This window comes from Coturnix japonica, chromosome 4, assembly GCF_001577835.2.
Source record: "Coturnix japonica isolate 7356 chromosome 4, Coturnix japonica 2.1, whole genome shotgun sequence".
Lineage (NCBI taxonomy): Eukaryota > Metazoa > Chordata > Aves > Galliformes > Phasianidae > Coturnix > Coturnix japonica.
The window spans coordinates 33,276,113-33,290,708 of NC_029519.1; the positions used below are offsets into that span (position 1 = coordinate 33,276,113).

Consider the following 14,596-nt stretch of genomic DNA (forward strand, 5'->3'; position numbering starts at 1 on the left):
AGTTAATATTTTAAGAATGGATTCTTTCCTGGGCTTTTAGGCAGTCTGATGAGTTAAAATGTTGGAGTAACTGAAATGTATTATCAGATCCTCCCATAATATGTAAAAACTACTTCATTTGTTAAAGCCATTTGCAGACCTTGTATTGTGTTCTACAGTTTGTGGCAGAATATGATTTTGTTATTGGCATTTTGAGTCTTTTTGATACTATTGCCTCAAAGTAGTGTTTTTGGGTACTGTAGTCTGGGGAACATCTGTATTACGCATACACATGCTTGTTTGTGTGTAAGTATCTATAGGTGGGTGTATATGTGTGTGTGTATACACAAGTAAAATATATTAATAGCAGAATCTATAGCTCTCACCACAGAGCTGAAATCTGGATCTCTGTAAAGCTCAAGTATGTACAAAATCTGGAATATAGTTCAACTCATTATAAAGGTAAAAGTTGGCTTCAGAGTTCAGACCAGTTCCAGAAAGTTTGGGGAATATTTACATCCAAAGCATTGGTTTGAATCCATCTGTGTATTAAAGTAAAATCTCCAGCCCTTAAAATAATGTTTTCTTCACATGTTACTACTACTTTTTTTTTTCTTTTCATCATTTTTATTTCTCTAGATGACATATTTCTATTTAGATGGTATCTCAAAATGGCCACGTGTCAGAATGCTGTGTGAGCCTTTCTTGTGTTAGACTAATATCAACTTTCCTTCAAAATAAATGCATTCAGTTCTCAATTCTTGTTACAAATGTCCCCTTGCAAATGCTGTGCTATAGGTCACTTTATTACAATTTTAAATCAGCAAAATATGTCTGGGTAAAGCAATAAAGGGTTATATTCCCACTAGCCTTTATAACACCATGTATATTCATAGATAAGTACCAAGCTCTGAAATAATGCAACAGATAGCTCTATAAAAACAATGCTCAGGCTGTAATTAAGTAGTTCTTTTTGAATTGCACAATTTGAACCTGAATTGCATGGTGGCTAAATCAGGCAGTCAGGCAGCACGACATCTGTCTCAGAATTGAAAATGGAACAGAATTAAACATCTGTCATAAGCGTGGAATTTAAATGGCAGTGTAGGAAATGAACCAGCATTGCTTGTTTTTTTCTCATTTTGCTGCCAAAATAATGAGACTTCTTTTTTTGTTGTTTTTTTTTTTCTGACGTGGATTATGATGTTGTCATAGCATCAGAGGTTCCCGGAAGAAATCTGTATTTTTAAATGGTACATTAGGAGAGTTGCATTTAAATCACTAATTTTGACAATGTCAGTCCCGCTTGAACTGACTATTAGTCACCTGTGCTCTTTTATTTTGCTGCAGAATGTATAGGTGTGTTCACTGCATAGTGATCGTAACTGAATAATGTCTGTAATATTATGCAATTTTCCTATGTAGGGTGAACCAGGTCTTCCTGGGCTTCCTGGACTCCCTGGGATAAAGGTAAATAAACTGCAGTCTCTGTGGTACTGGGGGGCACCATAAAGAGGGGGGAGGCTGACTAGAGGATTGACTAAAGTGGTCCTCCTGTACTCGTACAGCATCTGAGTCTGATATTGAGATTGTCTCTGATTAACACAGGAAGGTTTTGCATGGGAAATTGGTTAAAGTAATGAAACAGTATATCTTAGAGTAAAATGTGAAGCAAACCATTGCCTTATGTAGGAAATAAAGATTCTACTGCTTAAAAATGTCTAATATTGGTAGTCTTTTATATTTCTTTGTAATGAAAGAGTTTCGTCATTTGTGACACTGTGATTGAACAAAGTTTGACTTGGTTTCTATTCTGATGGCTACTTTCCAGTAGCAGTAGTCTTACAGACTTTACCATGTCTCCAGCCAGCAAACTACATTCATTATACACAGGCTGCAGAGAACTGGCTCTGTCAACAAAAATACTCTCTGCACCATTACACAGAAGTGATTTCCACTGACAAGCCAAAATGTTTTAATAAGATTCTATTCAGTATTAGCTACAGCCCCTGGTCTAATACCTGGTTTAGCTCCTGGCTTCCGGTTTGTCTGGGATCTTTAGGTAAGTTGATGCAAAAGCCATGTGGTTGGTTTAGCTCTGGCGTAAGTGGTTGCACTGGGAGTTGCAGACTCTTAGACAGTTTGAGCTGTAACTGTACAAGGCTGTGCAAAGTGAGCGGATTTGCATATCCTGAGGGAGTGCTTGTTAGGTTGGCTGCTTCTCCTCTGTGGCAAAGATCCTCCTTTTGGATCTTTTCATCTTTGAAAAAGTTTCATCTTTGAAACTTTTAGTTTGCATTCCAGCATGGGCCTGTGCATAGCTCAGGAGATGATTTATATTGCTTTTCCAATAAAGAGGAATAAGCCAAAGGCCAAACTTCTGTCTGTTTCGATAGGATTCGGTATCTGTCTTATGGAATGCAATATTTACAGTGGTTTCCTCAAAGGACTTGTGAATTGCCACAACATTCAAGTATAATGTCCTTTCTGTGTTTCTAGTGAATTATGGGAATAATTGAAAGTGCATATTAAAGTTTGTATATTGTCATACCTGAAAATATAGTTCCCAGGGTGATCATTCTTTTTCTGCAAGAATAAACTCTACATCGACTGGTAAAGTTAATGTAGCTGAGTTGTGATGAAACTGTATTTTCAAAAGCATCTTCAACAGAAATCCGTGGTCTGTTTGTTTCACTAGTAAGCCAGGAGGTAGCTCAGCTGGTCAGCATCCTGGGAGCACTCACCAAATCAGCTAGGGTTATGGCTGGTCTGTGTGGATTCCATGTTCATGAAAGCTATACAATTCCATTTATATTTCAGCAAGGAACTTTAAAACGATTAAATTTCTGATCTATAATATTATTTTTGTTAAGCTTTATCTGTTGCTGGTAGAAGTGGCTCAGAGGGTGGCTTCTAAATCCACCTGAAAGGCAAAATGTGAAGTGAAAAATCAAAGACTCAAAAGTCTTCTACAAAAGTTTCTGATGAGATCCCTTATAGCTAAAAAGTGTTAGGATTCTCACTTCACTTTTTGTTCTTTCTTCTGTCCACTTTAATTAGAGTTACAGAATATTCTCAGAATTTGTGTCTTCCTCGGGTGTTCTAGAAATTGCCATATTCTATTTGTTTTCTGCTTAAGCAGTTTTGAACAGTTAGACCTCATTGGCAAATGCATCTGAAATATGCTAATTCTTCTAGGTGTGCAGATTTAGCTCAAAACCAGAGAAGTATTCTGGAAATTACGTAAATAAATAGCAAGGGTGCATTTCCAGTTGATATACAGTATCTCAGAGCACACAGGTGATTTTGAATGAATGAACTTGCTGTCTCAGGATCATCATTACAGAGCTTTTATGTTCTAAACAGCTGTGGAATTGCTGAATATTGACAGTCCAATACAAACAAATTTCTTCAAGTTGTATGAGAAGAAACTGGGAAGAGAATGTTACCCATGTTACCCAGTTTTCAAAGAATTTCCATTGGTTCTTTCAGGTAGAGAAAACAAAATCAAGACACGAGCTTATTCTATACACAGGAAACTCTTGAATGTAGTTATTTGGTCTTAGTATTTATCCCACGGCCATCCATGTAAGGAATTGAAGTCTCTGATCTATCCATTGAACTACAAATTTGCCTTCCTGTGAATGAAACTGCAGTGGCAGTCTGTGCTACAAAATACTTTATGTAACCCTGCACTTATGTAGCACTCCTTACAAATGCTAAAGCAGCCTGTGAAAACACGGATGCCATAGCAAGAAGAGAATCGTATCTCATCTTTCTTCTTATGGTTGAAAAAGATTCCCAAGGCATCCGGTCTAGTGTTCCTGAAAGCATATCCAGACTACTTAAAGGATTAATTAATATTAATCACCGGAAAGTTTTAGCTTCTTATAATGCCATTTCAATTAATTAATCAGTGTATATTCCCAGAACACCATTAGAGCTTGGTTTAACATGACATTGGGATCCAAATGGATTGTAGTACTGGATGAACATGCAAGTATCACATCAGAATTCAGAGTATGCAGCATGGTTGTTATTAATTATTTTTCTGGACTCATTCACTATGTCCATGCTGATGTTTTGGCAGTTCTTCCTGGTTCTTCCTGTTCTTTTTTCTCTCTCTCAGCATTGTTGGTTAGTGCCATAGGGAAAACACAAGTGCAGTCAGTTATTCCCAAGACAGTGATGAAGCTGTCTGTGACATGCTGGAGAAGTGTTTTTCAAGCACCTGTTGCTGTTTAGGAATGACTGGAAACTTAATGAGCCCCTGAATGTGTTGCACGATGTAATTTGGGAAGCGAGTAAGGCACCTAAACACAGAATATTAATTCATCACTCGGATATCCTCCAACCGATGCTATGTAGATGCAGAATACTTTCTATGAAACACAAACTTTATATATCTGTTTTATCTCATAACTTTTATGGGGTAATACATACTTAGATGACTTAGTGTAGTGGAAATCATGCATATTTGCTGGACTGTCAGACATCTCTCAAATCCATTGTGTTGCATTTTTCTGGCATTTATACAGTGCAACCCTTTCATCACTGCAGAAGAAAGACTTCAGCAGGACACAAAGTTTTCTCAGTAACAGCCCTTTATGCAGCATCTGGATTTGCTTCAACATTTCTGGCATTTCACACTCCTCCAGTTTTAAAACAAATACCAAAACAAAGTTTGTGATCACAACTGAACTTTTATTTGATTGTGTTCAAGAAAACTGCTGTTGGTTGATTTGGCACAAGAAAAGAAAATCTTTCTAGTCCTTCTGATTTGAGATGTGGGGGCATTTTTCCATGTATTTTGGAGTCAGTGCCATTCACAGTGCAGAGAGAAATTCTTCAAACTTCCTTTTTCTCCCAGGAGTTGTTAGGAATGTTGAGCTTCCCCAGTGTTTTGGGATTTGTTGTCTTTTCTTTTTGTAGGGGGTCTGTACATCTATTCTTCCTGGTTTTGTTTTTTTGTTTTTGTTTTTTCCTTGTCATTGACTGTTACCAGGAAATTTGTGTTGATTCTACTTCTCTCTTTCCATTCTTCTTTGGGACATGGGCATTCTTGCCCAGGCTCAGTTCATCTTTATCTTGTAGGTCACCATACCCACAACCTTCTAGCCCAATCTTGGGAGCTGGAAGGGGTCCGCTGACGTTGTGACAGGCATTTCTCAGTCCTCAATATGAGGTACTGAAGATACTAGTTGCAACAGTTGAAATATGTGGGAATTCAAGCTCTGCTATGTGGAAGATGATGTTTCTCCCTGATATGTACTTGCCTCAGCAAGTGTTAACTAATATACAACAATATTCAGCAATATTCAAGCGTTAACTAATTTCTAACCTTTCATCCCTCATATAAAGTGCTCTCAAGAGTGGTTGACCAGATTGGAAAAAAAAAAAAAAAAAGTGTACTATTAGTCAAACATCGAAAAGTAGAATATAATGATATATGCTTTTAGCTGAAAATGGGCCTAACCTGAAAAATAGGAGAGTAATTTTTATAAATAGGTTTTCAAAAGTAGCTCTATGTATTGGTACATCTATTAAAAAGAACAACAAAAAAAAGTTCAAAGGACAGTAATGCCACTAACTTTCAGAATTCCATTTCCAAAATGGAAGCATATCAACATGTATCTGTATGAATGTAGTTACATATCTAGCTTTCTTCATCCGTTCCTGCCTGTCTGGTTTCCATATGCCATGGCAGTAATCACTTGCACAGGTTGGACCAGTCATTTTCCAGACTAGTAAGAATCAAGGCCAGAAAATGAAATCATCATTAACATTGGATGGTATGCATATGTCAGAAGGATTTAGCTGGTTGTTCTTGTGGATAAGTGCAGTTCTTACTAATCTGTCATAAACTGTATCCTCCAAATCATGAAAGCTCTCATTTTCTTTCCTAGAAGAGGCTAAAGTATAAGTAACTGCAATACAGGATGTTGTTTGCCCTAAAGATAGTATTAGTTGAAAGACTGATCTTGTAAAAATCTATTTTATAACACAGTTGAATTTTTCTTTATAATTACAAAAATCAATCTAAATCCAAATTTTAAATGCAAGTGAATAATCTGGGGGCCCTGTGTTCTGCTTTATTTGTAAAGTGTTTCATTAGTCATAAGAAAGACAGAACAATATGAAATCATTTTTGTATCTCAAGTATACAATCTTATGTGGTCAGAAATGAGTGTGTGCAGTAAAGTTCTTTATATTTTACAAGTAGCAAATTAAAGCTTTTAGACTCATAATTTAACTGTTCTTCTAAAGGAAACCATTTGGGGCCAGACATTTAATAATTTAGTGGATCAGTCATTGCAAAGAATTAAAAATGAGATGCTTATTAAAAAAGTGTTTTTATTCTAATCCTCAAAAATAGATACCATGCTGACTTGAATTATAATTAGCCTTTAAATAAAAAGAATTTGATATGACTAATGCATGCAAAGTTAATCAGAATTATTGCGGCAGAATTATTCTTTTAGCACCCTTCCAAAACAGCATATGCTTCAAGCAGGCAGATCTTAAAAACACTGAGAAAATCAGCTCACTAAGAAGCAACAAATGTCATGCAAAGTTGGGTTAGTTGTGAAGCTTCGGGGTTTTAGACAGGTTTTGAGGTAGTGTATTTTGCTTGTTTAAATGAGTCATAAAGGCTGAACATGCACTTGGAAATTTAATGCCAGAATTGTTTTTCTAAGTTTAGAGACAGGTTTCGGTGTGAAGATATTGTTTCAAATGCAATGAGTGAGCCTGACAACCTGTTAAGCTTACCGTTTCTGGAGCCAGTTCTGAGCTGATATGAAAAGCCTTAACAAAGACCTCATGAAGTGGGGTTAGCTTTTTATCAATTTCCTTTTACCTTGCTCACTTCCTTCTTATGAACTGAATACTGGAGTCCTCCTGATATCAAAATTCCCATGTGCTTGAAACTATACGTAAAGTCCATCTAATGCTCTTAACACTGGGAGAATATAAAGTACCATTCTCTGACCTGTATGGCCTAAGGCACAGGCTGAGCTTCTGAGGCATTACTGCCTTGGAACTGAGTGCCACAGGTCCCTTAAGAAGCAAGTTAGCCATCAGCTGCTACTGCACTGCACCTCTATCTAAAGGACCTCGGGAAGTGTATTTGTATTGGTTATCAATCTCAGAATGAAACCTGAGGGCAACAAATGGCAATTTCTGGAAAATGAGGGAAGATATCAGTGAACCAAGTTCAGTCTTTCCAACTTTGTTGTTTTCTAAATGGCCTTACACCTGGGTTTTTGGATGTTTTTTTCTTGCTAGATTTTGTTCTGTATATCTTCAGGTTTATTGGGATTCTTTCATTAGAAAGAAAGTAGAATTAGACAAGGAAAGTGCATCTTTTTTTTTTTTTTTTTTCCATCACTGATGTAGGCCCACATTACCTGCACATCTGTGTCAGTGTACAGCCTTGTATTTCAGGCATTGATAGTGGATGAGGCCTGTCGTTTCAAATTTGCTTGTGTCTCAGCTGTGCAATGAAGGCGAGCGTAGTATTATATTGTTTAGAAACATTGTCATCAAGCTAGTGGCATTTAAAAAAGCAATTAGCATGGCAAGTGGAATTGTAATTGTTGCACCTTTCTTGAACAAAAGTTCAAGTTTTAGCCAATTATAAGTTCTATAAAAATCAAAACAGTGACAGTGAAGAGCAAGTCTTGGTGTTAACCTCTAGTATCAAAGCTAGCCGCTGCCTGAGTGCATAAAAGCTTTGATCATCATGAAACAACTGGTTATTAATATGTCTAGTTAATAACCTAAAAAAAAAAAAAAAAAAAAAAAAAAAAAAAGACTGTCCTCTGAAGTAAATTACAAGGATTTTTTTTTTACTTCTAGTTCTGATGGTGCTCCCATAACTTTAGGTGTACAGCATGCAATTATAAGGGCCCTTTTCTGTTCACGCATTTTATGATTAGAGGTGAAAATTACCATTAACAGGGTTTGTGAGAGGCAGCATCTCATTTGCTCTCTGACCCATCGGTATTCATACATTTGAGAAACGTATGAGGGTGAAAATGAGTACACAAAGAGGTTGTCCCTTCGTCTGTTAAAATGTTAACATCTCAGGCCATTAGGGATTGTTCCTAAATGATAAAAAATCACTCCTGTAAAATGGAAGTAATTCACCAGCTTGTTGATTTATTTAATAGCATGTTGCCTCTATTGTATGATTGATGCAGATTGCTGCAAGCTCTAACAGTAAATGGATTTTTAAATACTGAGATTGAAGTCAACTTGCTGTGCTATGTAGTGGTTTCCAAGCCTTTATTTCATAACTATGCCAAAGGGTTAAACTAAAATGCATGAGGAGTCATCATTTGTTGCTGGCTTTTTATACAGCTTGTAAACTGTATCTTAAGTGATGATGGAGTTCCTTACTTTCTTTTCACATGCTACCTGCTTAACTTTCCTCTTTCTAGATGTCCTGTTCAGCAGGCAACGTGGCTTGTGGTAGATTTGCACCAGATAAAACTTTATTGTAAGAAACTATAGTGAGTTGTTTAGAAAACTGTTATAAAACTTCATTACTCTGATTCCTTGCATTCCTTTCTAGAGGAGATTCCTCCTTATGCAAGTGTCTTGAGGTTAGGAGATCCCAAAGCAAAAATGAAATCATCCTAGAGAGCAGCCTCAGCAGGCCTCTACTCTTACCTTACTGAGAGGAAACTGTTTCCCTTGCATTCCACACATCACTGGCAGTGCTAAGCTTGATAGATCCTCATTTCTTTCTGTGGTGTGTTTGGCACAAAGGGTAACTCTTGTGTGTTAACCCTAGCAGGCAGCTGAGCATCAGCCCCTCGCTCGTTCCCCACAGCAGCATGAGAAACCAAACTGGAAAGGTAAACATGAGGGAAATGGAATATTGAGGTGGTTTGAGAAGGGAAACAAAAACAAAGCCAAGAAAAACAAGACATGCAAAAAATGAACCCAGATGCTCAACACCAGCTGACTATTGCCCAGTCAGTTTCCATATAATAGCAGCCTCAGCCAACTTTGCCTGCAGTTTTTACTGCTGTACAGTATGGAATATCCTTTTGGCCATTTTGGTTCACCTCTCCTGGCTCTGTCCCCTCTCAGCTCCTTGTGGCTCTCCCTTGTAGGCCATCCTATGAGGAGGCCTTGGAGCTGCACGAGCATTGCTCTGTGACACTTGAAACATCAGCATTGTTTTAATCACAAGTTCAAAACTAAGTTATGAGGAAAATTAAGTCTATCCCAGTCAAAATCAGTATAATAACATAAAGCAGAAGGCTGGCAGCGTTTGTAGAACAAAGTGCAGGGTACAGCTGGACAGTTGAATGGAGACTGTTTCTAATGTAAACATTTTTCTTTTGAATAATGGACACAGAAATGCCGGAAACAAAGCTGGTGCAGATGTTATCTCCACTGCCCAGGATTGGTGCAGAAGTGTGCCTGAGTGCTTTGGTTAACACCTTGTGTTGTGGTTACACATGAGTTTGAGATAGCGCAGAGGATACTGCGTAGTTTCAAATCATCTGAACAGATTGTTTTTCTACTTAGAAACTTAGGACGGCAAACCAGAGCTGTCTTTTAACCTTCTTATCCCCACCAGCACTGTATAGCAGAGTTGCGTGTTCTTCTTAATGTAGCCAAGTCCTACCTACTGCAGTTTTGTCTTGTGTGATAAGAACAGTCTGCAGGACTGTGTTCAACTCAGCACTCATAGACACCCCTAAGTCTTTCTCAGCAGAGCCGCTACTCAGCCAGTCAGGTCCTATCTTTTCTGACACACTAGTTATTCCACTTCACATTTGATAATCTTTTAAAGCTCTGCATTGTGTAAAATCTGCATGCTAGTTATGCTAATTAAGCCAGCAGTTTCCTCTGTTATCCATTCCACTTGCTTTTGCAAAGCACCTTTTTTCTTGTCTCTGCACATCAACTTGAGAAAGACTTACTACTAAAAAGACTGAATTGCAGAGCCACTGCACGTTTCTTCTGCCCGAAGTAATCAGTTAATCCTGGTAAAGTCAGAATTTAAATGATCAGGGTGCACTGAGTGCCTCCTCATGAAATAAAGGATTGAAATCGCACTGTTGTCCATTTACTGACATAAAAGCATTTCCATCGATAGTGGCAACCTAATGTTGCTCTTGCTGGTGTGCACTGATAGAAAGAATTAAGTAAACTGCTGTGAGTTATTTTTCCTAAATAATAGCTAAACACCTTTCTCTAGGACACATTTGTCATCATTGATTTTTTTGTTTTTATTATCAATTCTGAACTGCAGCCAGATGGAACTTCATGTTAGAAAATGTGCTATTTAGTTTTGGCGCATCTTTGAATTTGTTTGAACTTCTGAGTTGAAGTCACCGAATGCTCCTCAGTATGGCCATGTGAAAATTCTCTCTGGTTATAGATTTGCTAGAGACCTTCTTTGCTTGAACTGCTAATGATGGGTTGTTGATGAGAGCACAGATGAATATACAAGAACACTTGCTAACTTGCTCACTCACTGCAGCATGTCTATATTTCTGCGCGGGCAAAGAGGTGAAGAGAACTGTTATCCAACTGCTTCTATTTACTGTCTCCATATGCTGTCAGTAATTAAATCAATACAGGATTATGATACTTCTGTCTTTTTAGCTATTTAAAGAAGCATTTGATGGCTAATTTATGATCATCGAGTTTGTTGATATTGTAAAAATCTGTACTAATTGGGTTATACTACTGATTTTTAAATTTTACAATACCTCGTGAGGAAATCTCCTTGATACAAATCTGTGTGAAAAGCAGAATGTTAGGTAGCAGGAAACCTTGTTCAGGAGAGCTTGCTATGGAAAACATGGCTTCTTCACTTTTCGCTGTACCACTTCAGCCGTGCCGATGGGTTAAAAATAAGAAGGAACAATCTTATAAATATTTATATATATATAATATATATATTTTATATATATATATATATATATATATATATAAAAATATTTTCTGCCATGCTTAATGCTGCATGTGCTGCATCTCAGCTTGACTGCTGCTATTTGTATGTTCTGTTTGTACAAACTAATGGGCAGGAGTGGAGCAGAACAGTGAGGGAAGAAGGAACAGTGGCTCTTTCCCACCTGTTCACAGCTATGGAAATTGTCCGGTTGTGGACAACTGAAGTAGTTCTCTGTCAGAATGAGAAGGGAGAGTGCTGTGTTGATGTGTTAAAGGTTTGGTCTGCTTTCTTGCAATGATGTAGCTAACTGACTCCCTTGAAATTGTATCACAACAGTACCATCTGGCCTCTGTTTGTCATTACTTTGTCATAACCTCATCCCGTCTGCCCATCCACTCACTGCCTCATAAAACATGACTGAAATGAATGATCCTTAACCTCATAAAAAAACAATGTGTGACACCTTCTGTTTCATTTGCATTTTATATGCTGTGTGATGGCTTGCTATAAGAATGTATACCGATGAAAGTTGCTTAAATTTAAAAGTATTTTTATGTAACTCTTGCATCACAGCAGGATGTGCTGATGATACACGGAAAATGCAGCCAAAAGAAACTAGTGTTACTGTAACTACACACTGTTAAATAAATAACCTAACATTCTTCTCATGCTGTGCTTTTCAAGGGTGAACCAGGTTTCATTGGTCCACAGGGAGAACCCGGGCTGCCAGGGTTACCAGGAACAAAGGTAAGGGCAGTTGAACAGTGCTCCAATATAAAGCCCCTGGAGCTGAAGTTGAGTTCAGTTTTGTTAGCAGAGATCATGCCAATGGTGTAAAAATCTTTTAGCCATGAATGAATAGTTGTCATAAAATGGCCAGAATCTATTTTTGTAAATGGCCAGAAAGTTTAAAGTTTAGGTTAAAATATAGTACCTACAGTGCCTGGAAATATGAAGAGTTGTATTTCATGGACTAATGCAATGAAATACATGCCTTCGTAGTGATGCCCTCAAACAGTGTAAAGGCAGATGCTCTATCCATTCATAATTCAAGTTTATTCACTGACTTTGTTTCACGTCAGCATCCCAAGAGTCGCTTGTTAAGAAGAAGAATAAGCCTGCATGAAAAAACTATGTTCTCATAATATTTTAGAAAAAAATCCTAAGAGTGTGCGCAGATATTAGAACTTTGATAATACAAAACAGACTATAAAATACAGTGCCATTAAACAGGTGTGTTTTTTGTAGTACATACAGATTTTTTTTATCTGCTCTGTAGTGAAGTTAGTGTATATGAGTCCTATGAAGAGTATTCATTAAGTTTCATAGTTCAGGAATCTTCATTACACTTCTTTCAGAATAGGGAGGAAAATAGCTTTATAGGATCCTATATGAATCCAGAGTAGAAATTCTAAATCTTATTTTTTGCTCAAGGAAGAGTTCCCCAATCCACTCCAAGTTGTAGATGAGCTCAGAAATGTTTTCTTCTGATGTTTTGGTTTCTTTGATGTGAGTTAGTTGTATGCTAAAAACTGCCCAGTGTTTTGTGATATATGTGTACCTCCTTCCACAGGGTGACAGAGGAGAGGCAGGCCCTCCTGGGAAGGGTGAGCGAGGTGAAACTGGACTTCCGGGACCAAAGGTCGGTCTGATTTCACGTTGGAGTGTTGGTGTTAGGGGAGCACCCACAACACATAACACATCTTTTTCAGCTGAAAAAATAAATAAATGAATGAATGAAAACTTGGTCACTTTCAAAGTTTGAACTTTCTGATCATTGTAGCTATTGATTGCAAAGAAAATCCATTTTGCATGCTGTTTCTCTAGTCCTAATGCATCTTGAAGCTGCTAAGGCAGATTTTGTACTTGGCAAGCTATTCCTCTGAATTACTGGGAAAGTAATTGTGTTGTGTAGTAGTTGTGGTAACACTTTAATTGATCTCCTTATTTAAGGATACTTAAATATCTTCTCTACTGTCTGACTAACATTTTTCAGGAGTTGTGAAACAACATAGATCATTCCCATAAAATGGTTTTAATGATGTCTGCTCTTTACTAATGCCAATACTAATTTTCCTTTGGAAGGATGGAGTCTGTGGCCTTTGCATGCTGGTGTTGAAGAATATATTACTCTGGGTGCTATTTAATTCCATGTCTTTACAGACTCATGATCTTGATCATATAAAATTAAGTGATTCTGCTGTTCTGTAGTATAGTTAGTCATTACTAATTTCTTTTTCTCTGCGCTCCCATTCCATCATTTTTCTCTTCTCCATCTGCTGTCTTCCCACAAACAGGGGAGAACAGGTGAACCTGGATCTAGAGGCCCCAAAGGGTCAAAGGTTAGTAGTAAATTAAAAAACAAACAAACAAAAACAACAAAAAAGCTGTCTTTAATGGAGCGATTAACATATTTATTTTTCATTAATTTTGTTTGTAATGTTTCACAGGAGCTTTATGTATCCCCTTAAAAGAAACTGTAGCAATTTATGCGGTGTTATCTGTAAATGAAATTCAGATTTTCAGCTTCAGCTATTAGAACTGAAGGTTGTGTATTTCATTCACTACAACTCTCTTTTTTATTATAAAATCTGTTTCAATCAGCTCTTATGTAACTGATGTGTGAGTTAGGTCTCTCTCATGCCACAAACCATCTCCTGACTATGCCTGTGGAAACTGAATTGGTTTTTGCAATTATTCTGTGGAACCAAACTTGGTGGGGTAGGAATCAGTGGTATTTCAAAGAGTACCAGAAGAGAGTTGCTAGCCAGTAGGTCCTGTAGAGACAAGTTTTGTACGTTATATTACTGTTTTACCTATTTTTCCCAAAGTAGTTTGGTTTTGTTTGTTTGGTGTGTTGGCTATATTTTTATTTATTTTTTTTTTTAATGACTGTCTACTTATCAAGCCCTCCATCCATACACAAGGCAATACTGTTGATAATGTCCTGACTCCAGCCTCCTCTCCATATTCTTCTTCTATTCTGTGACTACCCCTATGACCATTTTCTGTGTTACGGTGTTTTTATTTTCCTATTACTACTGGTGAATTAACCATTCTTCTCTAACTTGTACTAGTGTTATATAGATTTCAACAGGTGTAGCAGTTCTCAACTTGCATAGAACCAAATACTTCATTGTTAACCCTGTTACTATACAAATGTTTAAGGAATTTCTGCTGTAACTAAGGTCTGCATTCTAGTAATAATGAGAGGCCTGTTTGTTTAATTCGGTTATTTAGGAGAAGCGTGTTTAAAAGAGACAAACTACCTTATATGCTGTCAGATGGCATATTTGTTCTCAAATATCCCTTTTACCTAGGGTGATACAGGTGACAGAGGTGACACAGGATCTACAGGTCCACGGGTGAGTCTACTTCTCATTTCAGTCTTTGTACTCTTGCATTCAGTCTCTGCAATGAATCGAAATTGTGGCAGCAACTCCTGTTAATCTAGTGAGATTGGTCACTTGACTCTGCTGGGGAGTGTGTTAGTAACTGGCCTTTAGTATGAGTAACAGTCCTTACTACTATTATCCTACTCACGGTTCGTCCAGACATTGCTCACAGCCAGCACAAAATTAGTGTATTGGAACTTTGTCAGTGTTTAACTGCAGTGGTTTCATTTATTTGCTTTCCCACTGCAGCACAATTCACTCGGTAACTTGCTTGTTTATTGAAAAAAATATTTTAAAA

General features: G+C 37.4%; 1 protein-coding gene across 16 annotated transcripts in view; it reads left to right on the forward strand.

Moving 5' to 3' along the window:
- The window catches only part of COL25A1 (collagen type XXV alpha 1 chain), a 271,408-nt gene that overhangs the window by 224,194 nt on the left and 32,618 nt on the right, over positions 1 to 14,596 (forward strand). For 14 of the 16 annotated variants that reach the window (XM_015861367.2, XM_032444266.1, XM_032444274.1 and 11 more), the window contains 5 exons: positions 1,405 to 1,449; positions 11,588 to 11,650; positions 12,477 to 12,545; positions 13,201 to 13,245; positions 14,224 to 14,268. In XM_015861367.2, coding sequence (XP_015716853.1) covers positions 1,405 to 1,449; positions 11,588 to 11,650; positions 12,477 to 12,545; positions 13,201 to 13,245; positions 14,224 to 14,268 — 267 coding nt within the window. The remainder of the gene's footprint in view (positions 1 to 1,404; positions 1,450 to 11,587; positions 11,651 to 12,476; positions 12,546 to 13,200; positions 13,246 to 14,223; positions 14,269 to 14,596) is intronic. The other 2 variants (XM_032444276.1, XM_032444278.1) reach the window with 1 other exon arrangement.